Genomic DNA, 25,186 nt, shown 5'->3' with positions numbered 1-25,186 from the left:
GCAAAACTATTTAAGCAGCAGTGTTTTCTGAAACAGCGGGATTCACTAAAATGAAGTACTACTGTCACATGATCCAACTCCATTTTTCTTCACAAGATCTAAATACATGTGAAATTTTTGCAATACCCCCCCCTACTACACATTCATCTTCAGAGATACAATCAAGTTAACACCGGTCCGTCTATGGTTGTATCAGCATTGGCAGTCTTCTCAGAGCTCTCCACCCTTATTATAAACACCTAGTAAACCATTGTAACGACACATGGAGTTACCACAAACAAGGTAGTATGAGTGGACTAAACACGGCAGCAAGGGAAAATTTGTTCTTATTTTGAAGAAAAAACACCTTAAATTTCATTGCTAATAGTTCTGAAATTCAAGTTATCTGAAAACTACTATCAAGCCACGGCATCAACTAAACAAAACTGGCATTCAACAGTTTTTGATGCAATAATATAAAGTTTGTACCTTTAGAACTGTAGGTCGAGTTAGCTGAAAAACAAGTGCATCACCATCCACCAAGTGATGATCGACCGCGAACTTTTTCCACCCACCACTAAGTCCTGATTTACGAGCCAGGTAGATTACTGGCCACTCTTCTCCTTCTTCATCTATCAATGAAATTACTCCATCGTTTCTTGGAAGTGTTCTTTTGCTGACATGAGATGAAAGCCCCTGCATTTATCATGAACACGGTACTTGATTTTTATTTATATATTCCAACTTAATGATCATCAAGCAGATTCTAAGAGGAACTAACTAAAATAGTGAAGCTCTCACCAGCCAAAATCCGCCACTGACATGGGAGGGAAGCATTGATCGGACGAATGAAGGGTAATCGGACCCCATAGTTAATTCCAGTTCCTCTGCTTTCTTTATCGCGCACTCCCTTGCTTCGTCTGATGCATACACTCGATTCAATATATCCTTCGCGCGACTCGTTATCCTACGGCAATCAGTGCACACTAACATAAGAAAAATGTATGAAAAGATAATGAGATTTCAACTAGCATGAATCATCATTTCATCCAACCCAAGTCAAGATCGAACCTTCTAGGAATCTGCACACGCTCGTAAACATTAACCTGCGAGAGGGCATACAAGTTTAATCCAGATTCTTGAAAAAAAAAGACGAAATTAAAAGCAAATAATCGATTAGGAAAGAAGAGGGAAAAGGAGAGAAGCAGTGCCTCCTTGTATATGGTTACTGGTTTGCTGGAGAATCTTTCCGATCTTCGTACAGGAACAAGCTCTGTTCTTGCCACCCGGGGTTTCATTTTCTTCATCTTCCCATTCATTAAAAGGGAAAAAAGAGGTTACTTGAGTTAACATACACAACACGAAAATGAAATAATACGAAACAAGAGTGAGAGAGAGTGAGAGTTGAACTGGAGAAGTTTTGGGAGACGAAGCATTTTTGAGGGCCTGAGAGAGAAGAGGGAGATGGAGCTGTTCCATTCTCTTCTTGTTTTCTTCCAATCTTTGCTGCCGTACTTTCTCATATTTCACCATTTCTTGTTCAGAAAATATTTTCGATTCTGCTAAATTTTATTTATGAACTAAAGGAAAGAAAGTAGAAGAGAAGGAGAAATGAGCAAGAAGAGAACTTTGCAGATTTGAAATGCGCAGCTATGTTTTGGATTTTGACCGTTGGAATGTCACCAATTACTGTCTCTTGGGTTTACCATGAGAATTCGGAGTTTTTGAATTTTTTTTAAATAATAATAATTAATAAATAAATTAATCTTCATCAAACCTTGTTTTCAAAAAATAATACTATCTCTTTCAAAAATAATAATAATAATAATAATAATAATAATAATACTATCAAATATATTTGCGTGGGCTTATTTTTTAAAAAAAACAAAATTTAACCAATGTCATTTTTAAGTTTCCCTTTTGAAAAAGAGAGAAACTTTTGGTTATCAAGGAATGTTTCGCTATTTTTGGTTTTATATATATATTTGGAAATATTTTTTTAAAAATCATATTGGAGAATGTGTTCTTATTTGATGGTGTATATGAGTATATGACTTTATGAGAAAAACTTTTGGTTATTAAGGAAACTTCGCAATTTTGGTTATATGTTTGTTATATTTGGAAATGTTTTTTTCTAAAATCATATTGGAGAATCTATTCTTATTTCATGGAAGTGTATCAAAGCATGTGTATTTTTAGGTTCTCATGATATTCTAATTATTATATATTTTAGAAAGTTTATCGCGTTTTGATTATTTAAGAATTAAAACATAACACAATAACAGGATACAAAACTAATTTTAAAATTAAGTGAGGAAAACAAATTTCCTGAAACTTTTAAAGTTCATCCGACCGTGAGTGGAAAAAAATACTGAATTTTTTTATGTATCGAGGATACCGTATCGAAAAAATACCGAATTTTCGATACGATACGGTAACGTATGAAATTTGAAAATTTCAGTATCGAAATATAATTTTTCTTATATTTTTCTCGATTTTTCTCGTACAGTAATTTTCGGTACGATATACGATATATGTTTTTCCATACGGTACTTTACCTACGCTACCTACTCCGACCCAAACGCTCAGTACAAATACCGATATAACGACGAAATATCTCATCTTATCTTATTTTGTAAATATGTTGAATTTCATTATTTGAGCACATTGTTAACATGGTGAAATGTTTACAAGTGAATGTAAGTGCTTTCATAACATTCCTTAAAAAAGAAAAAAGAAAAAAGAAAGATTAAGAAGCCAAACACATTGTACAATCAAGATCGAGTAAAAAGATTACAGTATATGAATATGGAATCTTGAATTGTTTACTAATATTTAATCAAGCCTAAGCTCTTCAACCATGGAAGCATCTCTGTTAAACCTTCTTCCAAACTTCTTGGGTTATAATCGAGCTCTGTCTTAGCCTTTTCGCACGAGTATGCCCACCGATGCCTAAGAACGTTTACAGTCTGTATATCAAGGGCAGAATCAAGCATAAGTCGAGGCACGTGCTATTACAGTTTCACGATAAAGACCGTTCACGTCAGATAGACACCAAACAGACTTCAACACTTAGCAAGGTTCTAAAAAGCGCTGGGCAGTTAGCAATTGGCTGGTTGGAATCTGGTATTTGGGGAAAAAAACAGCAATTTATTTTGAACAGGCTCCAGAGTTATAAAATTCAAACCATGCAATATGATATACACAGTCTAGTTTCTCTGAGAAGAGAATCTGCCAACAAATTGAGAACTAATCCAGTGATCCTGATAAAATCCAGTATTTGCCAAAAACTGGAGGGAATAAATTGTAGTTGCAACAATATCTATGATTATTTATTAATTATTCTTGGCCTGTAAATCGCAAAACCCGAAATTTTCCAACCTCGGTTATTACATGGAATGCTTCAATTGTAAAATGCATCTTGCTTATGGGGAACAAGCACTGTTTTTTGCGTCTGGAGTTCAGATAGTAGGGGTTCCAAGTTTGAAAAAATGACTTTGTTGACACACTAAATAGAGAAAAAGAAAACAAAGTTAACAGAAACACAATAAAATCCATACCGGTGGACTGATCAAGGGAAGCTTCCCCGTTAATCTCGAGAAAAGAACAGACAACCAACCATAAGCCTCAACGAGCCAAAGTGGGAGACCAAACAAAGGTTTTGCTGTATGAGTTATGGATGCAGCTATATCAAACACATCCTTAAAGGACGCATTTTCTCCTGTCAGAAGGTATCTTTCACCCACTCGACCTTTGTTCATTGCTGCAATGTGACCCTGTGCTACATCATCCACGTGACAGAATGAGAATCCTCTTTCTTGGCCAACGTAACCAGGCAACCGCAAATTAAAACGTTCCACGAGCTGACAGAAAGAATAAGCAAGCAAGAAGTGACTACAATGGGGGAAAAAAACTGTCCCCTGAAACATGAAGATACTTATCAAGGATGAACATCCAAAACATATCACCTGAGTTTCACCTAATCAAAGACTTTACTAACAGTCATATCATAAAGATAAAGCACAATGACAAAGCAGAAACAAGTCCAAATGAGAGAAATGTCAAGCGTTTATAACAGAATCGAGGTTTTACATCCACATATAGCAAAGAATCAAAGTGACTGCCAGAGTCATATAATCACACCTAAATCGTCAGCATTCACGTTCTATTATTGCTAGACAATATGCATCAACTACTCCACAAACTAATACCTCAATTTTCAACAAAATCAACCACATCTCCAACTTAAAAATTCATGATACATCTCTAAGGAATATCATTTCTGAAGAACACAAAGTATCCACATCATCCATTTTGATTAACTGCAATCATCAATGCCCAAATAGTCCATAAAATACACTGCATCAGAGTAAGATCGCAAGTATTTTTACCAGTTGCGCCACCACGTTTCCGGTAGTGACTTTGCCAGGTCCATATATAACTCCTGGATAAACCGGAACCATAGGTATCCCCTCTTCTGCAGCTTCTAAAGCAATCTTATCAGCTATTACTTTAGATTTCTCATATTCTGTACAGAAACCCCCGGCAGGATGCATCTATTGAAATTAACAACAAAACAAATATCCTCAAAGATTTATTTTCCCTCTAAAAATTCACGGAAAAAAAATCAATCTTTAACTTAATTTCACAGTAAACAATTTTCCACACCTGGGTTTCATCTGCAATACGCCCATCAGTTGATCCCAAGGCAAAAAACGATGATGTGTAAATGATTTTCTCTACACCATTGGTCTCTTTATATGCTTGCAAAACGTTCTTAAGTCCTCCAACATTGACCTATCACAATCGCCAATTGATTATCATGCACCAAAGTCAAACAACAGCCAAGTTTATATACAAAGAATCGGTTTTTATTGCCCAATAATTTCGTCAAATGGAAGCTTACGACAGAGAATCTAGATGGATCCGGAAGCCATGGCTCGACGAGTGCAGCAGCGTGGACGATGAAGTGGCATCCGGAGAAAGCTTCAAGAACAGAGTGGTAGTCGGTAACATCACCGTAAGCAAGTTGAAGAGTCCCGCCGGTTGCACCGCCGTGGCCCGGCTGAGGTAAGCCGGAGATATCGCTGGTTTTGCGAACAAATGCCTTGACTTGGTAGCCTTGGTTAACAAGGGCGTGGCAAATTCTACCGCCCAAGAAACCAGAGGCTCCGGTCACTAATACTACCTTCTTCATTATGCAAATGCTTTCTTGATTAAATAAATTGGAAGTCGGCTCTTTATCATCCTACATTGTGAAATTGAATCATATTATTTTATGTATTTGGTTGAAGAATAATGAATACCTTTAAAACGAAATATTTTATATGAATATTTTAGAGTTAATTGCATCATATCTTGAAACCTACTCAAAAAAAATATTATATCTTAAAAACAATTCTTATGATTTCGTAAAAAAAAATACAATTCATAAATAATTTAATTTTGGGATACGAATCTTTTACTTGATCTGAATCATAAAAAAATATTAATTAATTTTTATTTTTATATGTAGATTAGGTCGACACTTCTCACTGATAAATATATATGAGATTGTAGATTAATGTAAAAAAAAAAAAACAATCACATTTGCTTCATCGTGAAGAGTTTTTATGTCTGATTTTTTTTAAAAAATATAAGATTTTAAATACAATTGATTTTATAAAATGAGGATGCTAATATAATTTATCCGGATATTTTAATGATGAAAATAAGAATATATATTACAATGAAATAGGATGAGGAGAGCCCGTTGAAGCATAATTAACCGTAAATTCCCCTTAAATGCCCAAACCCAAACTCATGTTTGTGCACAGTCCCCATGTCAGTCAAAATCACTTTCAACTACCTTACTCATTATTTTATTATTTCAAACTCCCCAAATACATTATACACATAAATTATATTATTTTTAAATTGTATATACCTTATGAATACATACATAAATAATAATAAACTCCATTTCCTCATTTACCGGATCTCTATTTCCTTCTCGGCTCTTCTTCTCACCGTCGCCCTGTCGTTTAGTTCGTTCTCGTCACCAGAAGGCATCGTTTCAAAAAGTTGCACCATGAAGAATTTTTCTCAGCCCAAGAAGGTTAAGAAAAAATTGAGATTTGAAAAGCATGAGATTACTGCCGATCGTAAATCAAAAAAAAGTTTGCATCTCGAAAATTTTCTGTTAATTCGTACTCGTTTCAGGAAGATTTGGAAGTAGACATTGCTATTTGTGTGTTTTTGAGTTTTTTTTTCATCTCATTTGTTAACCATTTTATCCCCAAATTTTAGGGTTACGTTCTTCGCGATGTCTCTGTTAATCCGTATTAGTTTTACGAAATTTTGAATTATTCATTGTTATTTACGTGTTTTTGAGTATTTTTTTCTCATCTCATTTGTTAACCCTTTTTTCCCAAAAAAATATAGGGTTATGTTTTTGGCCATGTAGTTATTCGTTCGTTTTTATTATATTTTTGCTAGGGTTCTGATGATATGATTATTTGTAAATTTAAAGTGAATGATTACTTTTGTTAAAAATGTTTTTGATACTGAAATTGATTTTTTTTGATTTCTTGTTTACTGATTATGTATAAATTTATAAGTTTTGTATCTTATTGTTGTTTGTATTTATTTAGGAATTGTTATTGAAGGAAAAAAAATTGATGATTTTGCGAAGAAAGAAAGTGTTAAAGAATATTGTAGTCGATGCTCTCCTATTATGTTTAAAGATGTGATGACAGAATTAAAACCAAAAATAGGGGAACAACAGAGGATTAGGATAACAGATACTCCTCTTGGTAATTGGATGGACATGCCCGAACTTGCAACCAGCAGCCGTAGGATTGATTTCATCTTGAATAGATTTGAGGTTAATTCATGCTCTTTGATTGTGGGTGATGATATTAAGATTTCTTTCACTCCAAGCGAGTTTTCAGTTATTCTTGGTTTGCAAAATTTTGGCCAACCAGTGGATTTGGATATGAAAATGGAGTCTAAATTTCTTGCTCGGCAATTTGGAGGACATCTGGGCAGAGCAAAGCGAGCCGAAATCCATGAAAAACTTATTTCTCTTGCATGTAGTGACAGTGAGTCAGAGATTGATGATTTTGTCAGACTTTACATCTTGTTCATATTCAATTGTGTAATATTTTCTACGGAAAATTATTATATCCCTAGTTTTATATTCCCTTATCTCGATGACTTGACCACATTTTTTGACTATGCTTGGGGCGATGCTGCATTTCGATATCTTTGTCGATCAATACGCAACATCGAAAGTAAAAGTTATTTAGATGGATGTGTTAGATAATATTGTACAGAATATCCTTAGAGATTTGTTTTGATCTTCTCCATGTATATCTTTGTTTATATTAGGATATTAGAGTATATCTACGTTATCTACATTGTTGTATAAATATGCTTCTATTGTGACTAATAAAATCAATTGATTCACAAATCCTCATATGGTATCAAAGCCCTAAGGCTAACGCCACATTCCTAAACTCGATTCTTCTTCATGGCTGCCGTCATCACCAATTCACCCCTTGCCGCCCCTGCTTCTCTCATCGCCATTAATGTGGCCGCTCAAGCCCCTCTTAAACTTACCTCCACCAACTACCCTGCCTGGAAACTTCAGTTTCAATCTCTTCTCATCGGATATGATTTGATGAGATTTGTTGATGGCACACACTTGTGTCCCCCCGCCACCCTCATGTCCACTACTGGCACCATTGACAACCCTGCGCATGCCCTCTGGATTCGTCAAGATCAGTTGCTTCTTAACGCTATCATAGGGGCTCTTTCACCCACCTTGATACCGTTCATTGCCGCGTCCACCACCTCCTTTGATTCCTGGCATACGTTGGCCAAGACATATGCGTCTCCAAGTCGGGGCCATATTTTACAGCTCAAAGCCCAGATCTCTAATCCCATCAAAGGCGCCAAATCAATTACTGAATTCATGCAAAGCATCAAGGTTCCTGTTGATGCTCTTGCTCTTATGGGTGTCACGATCGACTCTGAGGATCTAACTCTCAAAGTTCTCCATGGCCTTGACGACTCCTACAAAGAGCTTTCTCATGATATTCAGGCTCGCGATACGGCAATTTCCTTAGACGAACTACATGAAAAACTTCTCACTTTTGAGGCACAACTTGCGGCTGCCGTGCCTCCTTCTCCCGCCCCGACCACAGCCTTCACGGCCTCCCATCCTGGTCTCTTCTTCTCGCATGGCTCCTCTGGTGGCTCTTCTCGCACACATGGTGGCTCGCGCGGGCTTGGCTCGCATTTTCATACCGACTCCCAGCCGCGACCACCTGTCAGCCCCTTTACTTCGCGCCCATATCTCGGGCGTTGTCAACTGTGTGGTGTTATCGGGCACTCTGCGAAATACTGCCCCTCTTATCAATATTCACCATTGCCGTCGCCCGCCTCCTCCACGTCCCAACCAGCGTACACGGCACCCCAAGCTCATACAGCCTCCCTTCCTCCAGCCGCCACCATGAATCCCTCTGAGTGGCTATTGGATATGGGCGCCTCTCATCATGTTACCACTGACCTTGCCAATTTGTCTCTCCACTCGCCGTATGATGGTCTGGATTCCATTGTTGTTGGCAATGGCACTGGTTTGTCTATCTCTCATACTGGCACTATCACCTTGCCTACACCATACATGGAGTTTGTTCTTTCAAATACTTTATGTGTCCCTTCTATGTGTAAAAATTTAATCTCTGTTTCTCAGCTTTGTTGCACTAACAATGTGTCTGTGGCCTTCTTCCCTTCCTCTTTTCAGGTGAAGGATCTACGCACCGGGGCCATTCTCCTCACGGGACCATGTAAGGATGGGATCTACACCTGGCCTTTGTCTCCTCCTTCCTTCCAGTCACCCTCTTCTTATGTCTCTACCTCCGAGTCTCTCGCCCTCTGGCATTCCCGTCTAGGTCATCCCTCCCCTGAGATAGTTCATCACTTAGCGTCTTCTAGAGTTTTCTCAATTTCGTCGTCTGCACTTTCGCAGTTTCATTGTAATTCCTGTCATATTAATAAAAGTCACAAACTTCCATTTTTTACATCTAGTCTTACGTCCTCCTCGCCTCTAGACTTAATATTCTCAGATGTATGGACTTCTCCAGTTATTTCCACTGATGGATACAAATATTATTTAGTTCTTGTTGATCATTTTTCGAAATATATTTGGCTTTATCCCCTCAAACGCAAATCAGATGTTCTCTCTGTGTTCACCAACTATAAAACTCTTGTGGAAACTCATTTTAAACGAAAAATAATTACATTGTACACCGATAATGGGGGCGAGTTCCTCGCTCTCAAATCTCTCCTCTCTCAATCCGGTATATCTCACCTCACCACTCCGCCCCACACCCCTGAACATAATGGCTTTGCCGAACGTCGTCATCGTCACATTGTTGAAACTGGTCTCACCCTTCTCCATCAGGCATTTGTTCCTACCTCTTTCTAGCCTTTTGCTTTTGCTACTGCCACTTACCTTATCAATCGTATGCCCAAAGCCAACCTCTCCATGCTCTCCTCCTTCAAAACCCTCTTCCATCGTCCCCCTAACCTCACAAAGGTTAAAGTTTTTGGTTGTCTATGTTATCCCTGGTTACGTCCTTATGCCAATCATAAACTTGATCCTAAATCCTCTGCTTGTGTGTTTATGGGTTACTCTCTTACTCAAAGTGCTTACCTATGTCTCGATTTATCATCCTCCAAGCTCTTTGTTTCTCATCACGTTCGGTTTATTGAGTCTGTATTTCCATTTGTGTTGCCATCACCTCCTAATCTCCCCCTACTCCCGATTCCACCTCTGACTCGAATCCTACTGCCCTGGATCCCGTCCCTAGTCCTGGAGTTGCCCCTGTTCGAGATCCTTCGCCGCCCATCTCAGCATATGTGGTTGTCCCACCACCTCTGAGTCATCATCCAATGAACACTCGCTCCAAAAATCATATCACCAAACCCAATCCTCGTTACTCTCTTGTTGAATGATATTGTTTCAGATATTTTTGAAAGAAGAAATGAAAAGAAATTATATGAGATAATTTATTTTAATTGAATTTTGGAATGATTATTTGTTGATCTTGGAACTGATTACATGTTTTACTTGCAGGTTAATTTGTATGAAATGGAGAAAGAAATTAATGAGGGTGTAGGTACTGATTCAAGAAATGTATCATGTGATTCGAGTCAGATTAATGCTTTGTTGTTGAATGTTATTACTGATATTCAAAAAGAAAACAATGATGATGTAAGAGGTGATAAAGAAAATGATGATTCTGGCACCTCTGATTTGAACAAAGGTGTGATATGTGCTGGTACTCCTGAAAAAAATGAAATGGTAGGCTGTGAGAATTTTTCTGAAACGGGTGACAATAGCAAAGGTTTGAGCTATGTTTCTAATGAGGTTGGAGCATACAATGGTGTGGGATTTGAAAATGATTCTAAAATAGGTGATGATAGCTAAGGTGTGAGTTGTGGTGCTACCCCTGATGTGGTGAAGGAAAAAGATGATGTGTTAGCATCTGATTATGATTATGAAAGTGGTGATAATAGCAAAGTTATGAGTTCCAACTCTACCTTTGATGCGGTCAAAGGTAACACTCTTGGGGTAGGAGTTGAGCAAATCCCAGCTATTCAATCTTCAATTATGGATACGGTGAGGACAAGGGTTGATCGCAAGAAGAAAAGAAAATCGCGATGTTTGTGACACCGCCTAGTTCAACGCCCAGACCTAAGAGGAAGTGCAAAAAGCTGGTTTGACTATCAATTTATCGTAGTTTATGTTCTACTGTATCTATATCTATATATCTATATATATATATATATATATATATATATATATATATATAATAACCATTTCATTTATGTTTTTTTCAATTGTGTTCTTGTGTAGGATAACATAATTGAGTCTATTGATGATAATAACAATAGTCCAGTAGAGGATGATCTACTGAGATACAAAGATAGACTCGATTACTGTGGCCATGAAGAAGCAACTGAGGAAGAGAAAAATTTATTGGCAAACTATCTTTCTAGGGAGGCTTTGAAGTACGTTCTTTATTTAATAATTTTGATTTTGGTTTCTAATATATATAGATGTATATATTTTGATGTTTTAATACAAAAATACATGTACATTCTTATATACAGTGTCATCATTTGGGAGGACGACGCAGTATTTTTAGAAGGAAAAAAATTTTGTGAATTTATGTTTGGTAAACCTGTTGATTTCGAAATCATTAATGTTTATATGCGGATTATGCAAAAAAAGAGTAAGGAAAATGGGTCTGAGATATTTTGCATGGACACAACGGTTCAGGTTCGTAGAAATCAAAATATTTTGATATTATTATGATCATGTTTTGCATGGACACAAATATGAGGCTTTGGTTTGTGTGGTTTGTTAGAGGGAAGTCTTTTCTCAGTTGAAGAAAAGAGGCAGTAGATGTAAGTTGCATAGCGATGATGATTATGCCGCCTTTGTTGCCAGTCTGACAGTTTACACGAGGGGAAGACTTCAAATGTTGAATGAGGAACTATTTAGAAGATGTAAATATATAATTTTCCCTCTGAATGAAAAGTGGCATTGGTTTCTACTTGTTTATAGAACTTCAGACGGTGTATTTAGAATTTGGAACTCAATGCATGACCCAACTGCAAATGGAACTACCACCGTTTATGTGAGTAAACACTATGACCATTTTACATTGTATATTTGATATTGAGAATCAGTTTTTAAAAAATATAGCTTTTGCAGGCTACGTTTTTGGCTGGATGCATCCGCTCCCAATCAGGTTTTGTTGTGGACAACGAGTCATTGGTGAGAGTAGCGTGTCGTGATCAAGGTGACATACTTGAATGTGGCGTCTATACATGCATGTGGGTCGAGTTCTTGGCACGTGACACAGATATAATGTGGGAGTATCAAAAAGATGTCACGATGAGTGCTTATCGAGCCCGTGTTGCAGCCTCTATATTATTCGATGCGAATGGATTATTGAAATAGTTATTAGTTGTGTGAATGTTTTATGGTGACAAACATATGCATGTTTTGATGGTGGCATGCATATGCACATTTTGGTTTTGGTTTTGGTTTCATTTTGACGGTGATAACCATATGCCAATTTCACATTTCAAAATTTTCATTCCATATAATTGACTAAAAATATTAATGCTTGTAGTATTCCATGTAGTAGTCTGAATGTACGAGTATTTACAAACTCTATTTAGTGCAGGTACATATGACATATTAGGTACAAATGCATGCATAATAGGTAAACTTGATCGTAATAAATTTACGAGATACAAATGCATGCATATTGGGTACACTTGATCTCTTTTAAAGGTAGAGATCCTTAGAAACCAGGCACACTCATAATTTTTGACCGGTTGTAGATAATTTAATTTTCCAAGTACGCATCATGAGCCTACGAGGTACAGATGCATGAATAATAGGTATAATTTAGCTTCAAATTCAGTACACATGAGAGTAAATCGAGAACAACATCGAGTATATATGAATATGAGTCGAACACATTCATGTATATGATATGTTTACATAAGTATGAAACATGTGATCAAATTCTTTGAAATTACTAGAATTCTTTATGGATTGTGTTCTATAGTATGAAACAAGTTTTGAACTTCATTGTAACTAGTACAAGAATGTATATGATATGACTTCATGTAGTGACCACAAATATCCAATGCATGTAATGACATGTTGAAATATGTTTCACATACTTAAATATCTGAGTTTTAGATAGGACAAGGGTGAATAATTTCAAATCCAAAGTATTGAATCTCACAAGTACTCATAATAAATTTACGAGGTACATATGCATGCCCATTGGGTACAATTGATCTCTTATAAAGGTACAGATCCTTTGAAACCAGGCACACTAGGTAATTTTTGACCGGTTGTAGATAATTTAATTTTTCAAGTACGCATCATGAGCCTACGAGGTACAGATGCATGAATAATAGGTACAATTTAGCTTCAAATTAAGTACACATGAGAGTAAATCGAGAACAACATCGAGTATATATGAATATGAGTCAAACACATTCATGTATATGATATGTTTACATAAGTATGAAACATGTGATCAAATTCTTTGAAATTACTAGAATTCTTTATGGATTGTGCTCTATAGTATGAAACAAGTTTTGAACTTCATTGTAACTAGTACAAGAATGTATATGATATGACTTCATGTAGTGACCACAAATATCCAATGCATGTAATGACATGTTGAAATATGTTTCACATACTTAAATATCTGAGTTTTAGATAGGACAAGGGTAAATAATTTCAAATCCAAAGTATTGAATCTCACAAGTACTCATAATAAATTTACGAGGTACAGATGCATACCCATTGGGTACACTTGATCTCTTATAAAGGTACAGATCCTTTGAAACCAGGCACACTAGGTAATTTTTGACAGGTTGTAGATAATTTAATTTTCCAAGTACGCATCATGAGCCTACGAGGTACAGATGCATGAATAATAGGTACAATTTAGCTTCAAATTCAGTACACATGAGAGTAAATCGAGAACAATATCGAGTATATATGAATATGAGTCGAACACATTCATGTATATGATATGTTTACATAAGTATGAAACTTGTGATCAAATTCTTTGAAATTACTAGAATTCTTTATGGATTGTGCTCTATAGTATGAAACAAGTTTTGAACTTCATTGTAACTAGTACAAGAATGTATATGATATGACTTCATGTAGTGACCACAAATATCCAATGCATGTAATGACATGTTGAAATATGTTTCACATACTTAAATATCTGAGTTTTAGATAGGACAATGGTGAATAATTTCAAATCCAAAGTATTGAATCTCACAAGTACTCATAATAATTTACGAGGTACAGATGCATGCCCATTGGGTACACTTGATCTCTTATAAAGGTACAGATCCTTTGAAACCAGGCACACTAGGTAATTTTTGACCGGTTGTAGATAATTTAATTTTCCAAGTACGCATCATGAGCCTACGAGGTACAGATGCATGAATAATAGGTACAATTTAGCTTCAAATTTAGTACACATAAGAGTAAATCGAGAACACATAAATGTGTAAATATTTGATGAATGTAAATAATTTCATTTCACAAGTACACATAATAAATTTACGAGGTACACATGCATGCCTATTGGATACACTTCAGCTCTTCTATAGGTACAGATAATGGGAAACCAGACACACTTAGTAATGCATGCATATTGGGTGCACTTGAGCTCTTCTATAGGTACAGATAATGGGAAACCAAGCACACTCAGTAATGCATGACTATTGGGTACACTTGAGCTCTTCTGTAGGTACATATCGAGGGAAACCAAGCACCTTCAGTACATATTGCTGGACAGCTGTACAACCCATTATTATATTATTATATTGTGGATATTATTGCATAACAGCTGTAGAATCTAGCAGCTTTATCCATCCTTTTTACACATGCATATCTCACCTACTTCAACTCATTGAATGTTGACCAACCAAACTTTAGACGGCCCAATCTTACTACTTCATACATTTTTGCTTCAAGGATTTTCTTTGGTGCTTTCCGAATTCATCCAGGTATGTGTTTCTTCAAATTTTTTTGAACATCGTCCTCTCATCTCACAAAGGAATTACGGTTGCAGAATGGAGTACAAGGATGCACCACAGTGCCAATGTGGTTTTGGGAAAATGATTTTAAGACAAGCTGAAACTCGAGCTAGCCGATCGGGAAAGTATTATTACATTTGTCCTTGCGATCTTTGACACAAAAATTGATTTTATTGGTGTGATGAATATCATGGTGATATACACGACACCATGACAAATTCCAACAAGAGCACAACAATGAATCCAAGTTATGGTGAATCATCGGATCAATAATCATCATCCACCTCGGCACTTGGTTTAACTGAGCAGCTTGATCACCAACTCCCTAAAAGCAACGACATGATGGGTGTTTACATTGCACGAATATGTTGTTGTTTCGGTTGTTCATGTTTTTTCATTGCAGTTGTTCTCCTTCTAGTTCTTCTCATTGTTCTAATGAGACATTGATGAATGAAACTAATCTTTCATTTTAGTAATAAGTTGGATGTCATATTTGAAAAACTTATTGTTTGTTAGTTGTATACCCAATTTGGGTTCAAGGGTACCTTATATTAGAAATTAGTATACCTAATTTAGCTATATTTGTACTTTTTTTTTTGGTCTCAAACTTTGTAAAAAAAACTATGGTGCTAAAAAACACAGACACACACCATCACATTAATCAACCTAATAACATAGAAAAAAATCAAACACAATAATATCAAAAAATTTTCAGAATACAAATTCGACTTAATATAACAACAAAAAAGTTTGTCCACAAATAAAAAATGTTCTCAGAAATTAAGCCACAAATAAGAGTCCAACTACTTGAGGCTATCAAAGCAAAACACAAGAGTTTTGTTTTGAATCCCTCAAAACAAAACTTCCAGAAAATGTCATCAAAATGAGGCTATCAAAGCAAAACACCACCAATGCTACGACCAGAACGTGTATGCCTCTTCTTTGGTAAATCCACGGATGTATGTCAATAGTGTGTGTCATATAATCTATGTTAGAAAGCAAAATAACTAAGCAAGCAAGACATATAACTGCACTAAACAGTAAGACTGATTCAAGAAAAAGTATAAAAAAAAACCTATTCTATAGCTTCTTTGCAACTGCGTCTATTATGCCCTCGCTTACGACAACGACCACACTTTGCAACACGTGTTTCAACCTGGGACGGTATCCTCTTAGTCTTCCTACGACCTGGTTGACTGCGTACATCAGGAGCATTGATTATAGATCCTTCACCAATACTGTCTTCATTCATGTCAAATGTAGGTATGGGATTAATAATTCCTTTGTACGCTTGACGATACATATCAATTTGAAAATACCGATCACAGAAAGAATATAACGACAAAGACTTCGACTTAATAGCTGCACAAGCATGCTTGCACGGTAATATGTTGATCTCCCAAGCTCTACATGAACAACTCCAATCATTCAAATTGTAGTGACCCTTACCTGGATCACCTACTAAACAGAACTTAGGCATGCAATTAACTTAATTAAACAGATATTAGAATTCAACTGCGGAAAACATAAACATTATACAATTCCAAGGCAAGGAATCTGTAAATACTCAAATAATAATACAACCCAATCGAACAGTTGTATCAATCCAATAACAACAGAAATAAAACCTAGGCAAAGCTCCAGCTGACCAACCACTGCCTAGCCCCTCTTGGATCCATCCGCCTCATCCAATCGCAAACCTGCCCCATAGAATAGGGTGTCCAGAAACACAGAGTACGAGACGTGATCATAAAACGCTCAGTACGAGAGTATGAGTATACATGCATGCAAAGTGAACTCCCTATAAACTCGAGGTCAAGGATCAGATAACAGAGATAGACCGGGCCCTGGTATGTATCACGATGTGCCGTCGCTTCAGGAGGTAGCTCCCATACCATAATACCAGTGGATATGCCGGACCCAAATCGATGGAAGTCCAACCACTAACAGGATAGGAAAAAACCCTACTAACAGACATCTCGAAGGAGATAGCTCAGTATGCAAATGAATGCAGCATAAATCATGACATATAAATCATGCAGTCACGTAATACATGAAAGAGTGGGTGCCCGGTTAGCCAACTTGTGGCTAAGGGCTTTTATGACTCTATGTAAAACAATCTTTTGTTTAATATAATTTACACTTTTATAATGGCATTGACTTTATCTTTCTTCATATTGTTATATTATGATATACTATTGTTGTTTTGATAAAGACCTTGAATATACTATAGTGTATGTAAGATGTGGTAGCAGATGGGGATGGCTATCATGAAACACATCTTATAGTCACTGTATATTCTAAACTGTTCCTAGTCAATTGAGCCGTCCGCAAATAAGGATAAGGATCGCTCGAGATTGAGACTAGCATTTGCGATGCCGAGTACCACGTTTCATTGGTATGGAACATAGAGATGTTCAAAGCATGCAAATGGATATTCATATGATGAATGATCGAACTACCCTATTCGGACTTTCCAAGTGGTTATCACTTATCGAGTGGATAAAGTCCGCGGTTTTGGTTGTACACCATTAGTCCTTATTACTTGAAATATCATTGAGACTCTATATGCTAGTACTGTACTTTGACTCGTTTACCGACTCTATTGGGGTCATCAGGTGTCGGGATTGGATACAATTACGACACATATAGGAGTCGATGCTTTGTTGTCAAGGATTCACCACATACTTGCGAGTGTGGATATCCTATGCGATCTGAGGAGATATTAGTGTGACGAATCTCTGGCCAGAGTACATGATGTGTTTTAGGTTAATGGGTTATCCTAGTAACGCATGCGATGTCACTATTTGATCTCCAAGATGTTATGCATAGTTATCGAATCTCGAACGACTCTCGATATACCAATGGTTGTTGATTCGATCAAGATATTTGGATGAAGGGACCGTACTGTACGCTAACCAAAATCTACTGGTTCTTGCAGGCACTATCAGTAATACCTAGGGAATCATGGGGCGATGTTGCTAGGCGCTCTTACCATGATTCGATGGGTAAGTCGGAAATTGTTGTTCCGAGTCACAAGGAGTTGTGAGCCCACGGCTAGCTGTATTCCTGAACCATTGAAGGTTACACAAGTAATGGATTACTAAAACCCCGTAGAGATAGTTAAATTTAAAGAGTTAAATTTAATGAAAGAGAAGTTGGACTTCTTAACTAAAGAGAGTGAGATTTCCTAAAATGACATAGGGATGAGCATTTTTGGAAATCACTGAATTCAGATTCAGAAAAATTATCTTGACTCTAAAAGATGCAGAAATGGTTTCTGTGCATATTGGTGAAATCAGTTTATCAATCGGAGTCACGATAAATTTTATATTAATTTCTATAACAACAGGCTTGGCTTGTTGGGCTTAAGTTATGGATTGTGGGCTTTAAGGAGTTAGAGTCCTGATACAATTATAACTAGAAATTATCTATAAATATATGTGCAGTGTTCGAAAATTGCATGCAATTAATTCATCAAATTTTCGAAAAACACACATATTATTTTCTAAGGGTTTTTCGAAAATCCTTGTCCCTTTCGGAGAAAATTCGGCTTGTGATTTTTATGAAAAATTACAATCTGAATTAACAGATCATATCTGTTTATTCTCTACGCAAACTTCTGATTGATTTCTAGTGCAGTCAATCAGAGGGTTTTGTTTTCTATTCGTGGACCTGATTGAAGAAACATTCGTTCATCAGTTCCTGGGATATACAACAAGAGCAGATTAAATTCTGTTGGTGTCCATAATCTCGCTTCGAGATTTTAAGGTAAAATATTTAATTGTGATTATTTATTTTACTTACACAAATTTAATCGTAAAAGTTTTGATACCCAGATATGGAATCGTTTCATATTAATAAAATAAAATTTTTAAACTTCCGCTGCACCGGGTATCAATTCTAATTGATCTGAACACCGATATCCAACAGTGGTATCAGAGCCAGGTTGCTCAGATCAAACGATTAAATTAATCGATTGTACAAAATTTTTAAGCCTCGGTTTTTTGAAACAAAACAAATTTTTTAAAATTAAATTTTTGATGGGCAAAACACGGGCAGCGCACGGCGCTGCGCAGGGCAGCGATGTGATCGCTGCCCAATGGGTAGCGACGGGCTGCCCAGCCCGAGCCCCGGTCGGGGCACGGGCTGCCCGGGATTGTCCCGGGCAGCCCGGAAAATTAAAATTTTAATTTTTGAAAAAATTTTGAATTTTTGAAATTCTAGTGTTTGATCCGATCGAAAATTGTTTTTGATTAGATCACGAGGCATCGGATCGAATTGTTCGAGTCCGAAATTTTTAAAATTGATTTTTGATAAATTTGAATTTTTGGAAAATTTATAAATTTTATCCGTTAAATTAGATTTTATAAAATTAATTATTTTGGTACAATTGATGATAAGATATGATCTTATGGATGGATAAGATAAAATATGATTTTATCTTTTAATTATGATGCCATTGCATGTTTATCCAATTATTTTAATTATTGAATTAATTATTGGATAAAAGGATGATCGATTGCCATGACCAATGTTTTAGGTGTATGTTAGGTGATTTACATTTGTCTTATTGTTGTTGGTGTTTATTAATGGGCTTGGTTTATAGCCCAATATGATTGTCATATGTAATAAAAGTGGGTCTGGTTTATGGCCCGTTCCCACCCCTAAATGTATCCCATATTTGTCATCGAAATTTATTGTAAATTTATTAGACTTAGTGGGAGACAAAGATTTGAAGAAATGGTGGGCCCAGCAGACAATGAAGACCGAAGAAATGTAAATTGGAAGCACAATGTAATAGGATTGCATTGCATACTTACATATCACCTAAGATTAGACTTAGACTCGTGATTGGCAACCACGGGTCGATTAGTTAATGGGATCGATCATCCTTAAATAATATATGATATTATTGATGTATGCATGTTTAAACAAAATTGTATGAATCCCGCAAGCATACATAAATTGCATGATGAGACAAATTTTCAAAAAAATAAAATCCCTCATTTTAAATATGATTTAAAATTGATATCAAGATAAACAAAAGGAATTTTAAATATTTTTTAAATATTCCTACCTTCCATCAACGATCAATGTATGTGATGCTACCCGCGGATACGGTCCGGCTCATATTATTGGGGGGGCCCGTTCGTCGGAAAGCTGTACATTGGATCGACACATGTTGTAAGTTGGGTGGAACTCCCATGGGATTGGCTCATATTATTGGGGATCCACATGGCGACCGTCCATCACAACTTAATATTGATGGGTCATCTTGACATGTCACAATAAACGACGTCATATTATTGGGCCCTTATTGGACATGAGGTAAAAACATGGAAGTTGCTTTGGAAGCAATTGGGCTCTACCTTTTGAAAATTATGGTTGACTGATATTATTCGGGACCATAGTTTGTCAATTGGACTCCATGTTCCCACTAAATAAAATGTTTCTCGTTTTCACTAGAGGGTAGTGAAATCGTCAAAATAGTGGGAGTGTAATTCATAAAATGAAATTCGCCATATTTTATGTCTTAGTAAATTAATTAAACAAATCATTGATTATTGTCTGTTTCTTTTTCAGTATACTATTACAATGACTTCTCGCAATCCACTGTTTTCAATTCTCGAACAAAACAAATTGACTGGCGCAAACTATACGGAATGGTTCCGTAAGTTGAAAATTATTCTCACTTCGGAAAAAGCTTTCTACGTGTTAGAGAAGCCGCCTCCGAAGGAAGCCCCGGCTAATACAAGTCCGAAAGAGTTGGCCAAACTTGATTTATGGTGGGACCATGATATCAAGGCCAAATGCTACATACAGGCTTCGATGTCTGATGAGCTTCAAAGGAGATTCGAGGATGCCGTGAATGCTGCTGACATTCACAAAAACCTCAAGGAACTCTTTGGAGCTCAGTAAAGATCGGAGAGGTATGCCACCGTCAGAGAGCTCATGACAAGCCGCATGCGAGATGGGACTTCGGTCCGTGAGCATGGCGTGCGCATGATTGGGCTCATTGAAAAGTTGGTAACACTCGACTTGACTTTGGAGCATGAACTTAGCGCGAACTTGTTGCTTCTATCACTTTCTTCATCGTTTGACGGTTTTGTGATGAACTTCAATATGAACAAGATAGAGGCCACCCTTGAAGAGATGGTCGATATGCTTGTCACATATGAAGCCACACTAAAGAAGGATAAACCGGTACTCTTGGTTGGCTCATCTTCTAACTTTAAGAAAGGACCAAGTGGAAAGGGTAAGAAACGTTTTGCCCCACCCAAGAAGATTGTACCAAATAAGAAGGGAAAGGCCAAGGCTTCAATTGAGATAAAAGATGAAAACGTTTGCCATTACTGCAAGAAACCCGGTCATTGGAAACGTAACTGCAAGGAATACCTCGAACAGTTGCGAACTGCAAAGGGTATGTTTTACATTGAAATAAATGTTTCGCTTAATACTTCTTCTTGGGTATTGGATACCGGATGTGGATCTCACATTTGCAATGATTTGCAGGTGATGACAAGAAGTCGTAAGCTAAGGATGAGTGACCCAGCTAAGGCTCGGGAATGGTTCTAGAGTCGAAGCCAAAGCTATAGGAGACATTTATTTAGTTTTGCAGAACAATTTTAAGTTATTTTTGAGAGATGTTTTATATGTTCCGGATTTGGTCAAAAACATTATATCTATTTCTATGCTTGATAGAGATGGTTTTTCTTGCAATTTTGTGAATGAGATTTGCAATATTTACAAGAATGAATGTTTGATTGGAAATGGACAACTTGAAAATGATCTATATAGCTTAAAATTAAAAGACGTTCCAATTAATTATGTTGATAAATCGGTAACAACAATTAAAAGGAAGGACGATAGTCAAAACCCGGCAAACCTTTGGCATGCTAGGCTAGGTCATATTTCCTCAAAGAGGATGAACAAGCTAGTGGGAGAGGGCATGTTTGATATGTCTGATATTAACTCTTTACCTATTTGTGAGTCCTGCCTAAAGGAAAAAATGACTAAATCTCCTTTCAAAGGGAAACCTGAGCGTAGTCAAAATCTGTTGGATTTGATCCATACAGATGTTTGCGGTCCATTTAGGATTGGTACTAAATGTGGCAACACCTACTTCATTACCTTTACTGATGATCATTCTAGGTATGAGTATTTATATTTAATGAAATATAAGTCTGAAGCATTTGAAAAGTTCAAAGAATTCAAGGCTGAAGTAGAAAATAAACTAGGTAAAAGTATTAAGGCACTTCGATCGGATCGAGGTGGAGAATACTTACCGAGTTTTTGGACTATCTAAAAGAGAATGGGATTCTCTCTCAGTGGACTCCTCCTATGACACCTCAGCTTAATGGTGTTTCGGAGCGTCGCAATCGAACTTTGTTGGACATGGTTCGATCCATGATGAGCTTCACTGAGCTCCCACCTTCGTTTTGCGTCTACGTGCTTGAAACGGCGGTATTGTTGTTAAACAACGTCCACACTAAAGCAGTAAATAAAACACCATACGAGTTATGGAATGGCAAAGCTCCTAAGTATTCGTACTTGAGGATTTGGGGATGTCCTTCTTACGTGAAGCAGACAGTGGGAGATAAGTTGGATAGTCGATCCAATTTATGTTATTTTGTAGGGTATCCGAAGAATTCAATCGGATATTATTTCTATCATCCTGCTGAAACAAAAGTGTTTGTTTCAAGGAATGCCACCTTCTTGGAGAAGGAGTTCTTATTGAATAAGAAAGGCAAGATGATGGAACTCGAAGAAATTCGAGAAGAACCCGAGATACAAAATAGTGATCCTACACCTCAAGAATCATCACAAGACACGCCTATTACTAGGAGATCCGAGAGGACTTCTAGGCCTCCTATTAGATATGGTCTTCTTCTTGAAGGGGATCAAAGTGAACCCGTCATTGGATGTGATCCAAGAAACTTCAAGGAAGCAATTTCTGATGCGGATTCGAATTTATGGCTTGAAGCTATGCAATCGGAAATAGACTCGATGCATTCTAACCAAGTTTGGTCTTTAGTAGATCCTCCCGATGGAATTGTTCCAATTGGGTGCAAATGGATCTACAAGAGAAAGCTTGGGCCTGATGGAAAGGTATTGACCTACAAGGCACGATTGGTGGCAAAAGGTTATACTCAAAGACAAGGAGTTGACTATGATGAAACCTTTTCACCAGTCGCAATGTTCAAGTCCATAAGAATCCTTATTGCCATAGCAGCATGGTATGACTATGAGATATGGCAAATGGATGTAAAAACTGCATTTCTTAATGGAAACATTAAGGAAGAGATCTATATGACGCAGCCTAAGGGATACACATCCATGGAAAGCGAGCATAAGGTATGCAAGCTTCAGAGATCAATCTATGGTCTCAAACAAGCATCAAGAAGTTGGAACCAGAAATTTGATGAAACAATAAAGGATTTTGGTTTCATCAAGAACCCGGAGGAACCATGCGTGTACAAGAAAGTAGTTAAGAATGCGGTAACATTCTTAGTACTTTATGTTGATGACATCCTACTCATGGGGAATGATGTAGGGATGTTGCAGTCAACAAAGATATGGTTATCAGGTAGATTCTCGATGAAGGATTTAGGTGAGGCATCCTATATTCTAGGAATTCAGATCTATAGAGATAGATCTAAAAGAATGATAGGACTCACTCAATCAACCTACATCGACACCATATTGAAAAGGTTTTCTATGGATGAGTCCAAGAGAGGACATCTACCTATGTGTCATGGAGTTTCTCTATCCAAGTCTATGTGTCCCAAGACTGAAGAAGAGATAGAGAAGATGACACACGTGCCATATGCGTCAGCCATAGGTAGTATCATGTATGGGATGATATCTACCAGACCGGATGTGGCCTATGCTCTGAGCGTCACGAGCAGATACCAAGCCAATCCTGGTCAAATGCATTGGAAAGCCGTGAAGGATATTCTTAAGTACTTGTGAAGGACTAAAAATTTGTTCATGGTTTATGGAGGAAGAGAATTGAAGTTGGAAGGCTATACCGACTCTAGCTTCCAATGTGACGTGGATGACTCGAAATCAACCTCTGGATTTGTATTCGTGCTCAATGGCGGTGCTGTCTCTTGGAAGAGTTCCAAGCAGGACACCACAGCGGATTCCACCACTGAGGCAGAATACATTGCAGCATCAGCTGCTGCTAAAGAGGCGGTTTGGTAAGGAAATTCATCCAAGAGTTGGGTGTAATTTCTGAAGCTGTTGGTCCAGTCTCGGTGTACTGTGACAACACGGGTGCCGTTGCTCAGGCAAAGGAACCAAGGTCTCATCAGAAGTCCAAACACGTACTGAGGAAATACCACATCATCCGGGAGATCGTGGAAAGAGGAGACATCAGTGTCGAGAGAGTGGCCTCTGCAGACAATATCGCTGATCCGCTTACTAAGCCCTTGCCAGGACCATTGTTTGACAAACATCGCGAAGCAATGGGATTACGTAGTATGACTAGTTGGCTTTAGGGCAAGTGGGAGATTGAAAGAGTGGGTGCCCGGTTAGCCAACTTGTGGCTAAGGGCTTTTATGACTCTATGTAAAATAATCTTTTGTTTAATATAATTTACACTTTTATAATGTCATTGACTTTATCTTTCTTTATATTGTTATATTATGATATACTATTGTTGTTTTGATAAAGACCTTGAATATACTATAGTATATGTAAGATGTGGTAGCACATGGGGATGGCTATCATGAAACACATCTTATAGTCACTGTATATTCTAAACTGTTCCTAGTCAATTGAGCCGTCCGCAAATAAGGATAAGGATCGCTCGAGATTGAGACTAGCATTTGCGATGCCGAGTACCACGTTTCATTGGTATGGAACATAGAGATGTTCAAAGCATGCAAATGGATATTCATATGATGAATGATCGAACTACCCTATTCGGACTTTCCAAGTGGTTATCACTTATCGAGTGGATAAAGTCTGCGGTTTTGGTTGTACACCATTAGTCCTTATTACTTGAAACATCATTGAGACTCTATATGCTAGTACTGTACTTTGACTCGTTTACCGACTCTATTGGGGTCATCAGGTGTCGGGATTGGGTACAGTTACGACACATATAGGAGTCGATGCTTTGTTGTCAAGGATTCACCACATACTTGCGAGTGTGGATATCCTATGCGATCTGAGGAGATATTAGTGTGACGAATCTCTGGCCAGAGTACATGATGTGTTTTAGGTTAATGGGTTATCCTAGTAACGCATGCGATGTCACTATTTGATCTCCAAGATGTTATGCATAGTTATCGAATCTCGAATGACTCTCGATATACCAATGGTTGTTGATTCGATCAAGATATTTGGATGAAGGGACCGTACTGTACGCTAAACAAAATCTACTGGTTCTTGCAGGCACTATCAGTAATACCTAGGGAATCATGGGGCGATGTTGCTAGGCGCTCTTACCATGATTCGATGGGTAAGTCGGAAATTGTTGTTCCGAGTCACAAGGAGTTGTGAGCCCACGGCTAGCTGTATTCCTGAACCATTGAGGGTTACACAA

The 25,186-nt window shown here is 37.3% G+C and overlaps 2 protein-coding genes across 3 annotated transcripts; both read right to left on the bottom strand.

Moving 5' to 3' along the window:
* Window positions 1-108: 108 nt before the first annotated feature.
* LOC140881939 (B3 domain-containing protein At5g42700) lies at window positions 109-1,571 on the bottom strand. Its single transcript, XM_073287621.1, has 6 exons — window positions 1,390-1,571; window positions 1,191-1,286; window positions 1,051-1,085; window positions 781-946; window positions 469-675; window positions 109-239 (listed from the first exon to the last, which is right to left on the bottom strand). Exons 1-6 carry the CDS (start codon window positions 1,510-1,512, stop codon window positions 162-164), a joined length of 705 nt encoding a protein of 234 aa, XP_073143722.1. The 5' UTR covers window positions 1,513-1,571; the 3' UTR covers window positions 109-161.
* A 1,057-nt stretch (window positions 1,572-2,628) lies between these two features.
* LOC140883651 (uncharacterized) lies at window positions 2,629-5,234 on the bottom strand. Of its 2 annotated transcripts, none has more exons than XM_073290209.1 (5): window positions 4,886-5,234; window positions 4,648-4,776; window positions 4,371-4,535; window positions 3,540-3,755; window positions 2,629-2,948 (listed from the first exon to the last, which is right to left on the bottom strand). In XM_073290209.1, exons 1-5 carry the CDS (start codon window positions 5,174-5,176, stop codon window positions 2,808-2,810), a joined length of 942 nt encoding a protein of 313 aa, XP_073146310.1. In that variant the 5' UTR covers window positions 5,177-5,234; the 3' UTR covers window positions 2,629-2,807. The 2 variants fall into 2 exon arrangements, with proteins under 2 accessions (XP_073146310.1, XP_073146309.1); XM_073290208.1 differs by having other exon boundaries at window positions 3,540-3,842; window positions 4,886-5,231.
* Window positions 5,235-25,186: the final 19,952 nt, after the last annotated feature.

Source organism: Henckelia pumila, chromosome 2 (assembly GCF_033568475.1).
Source record: "Henckelia pumila isolate YLH828 chromosome 2, ASM3356847v2, whole genome shotgun sequence".
In the NCBI taxonomy this organism is placed as follows: Eukaryota; Viridiplantae; Streptophyta; class Magnoliopsida; order Lamiales; family Gesneriaceae; genus Henckelia; species Henckelia pumila.
This window is presented reverse-complemented; position numbering and strand designations above follow the sequence as displayed.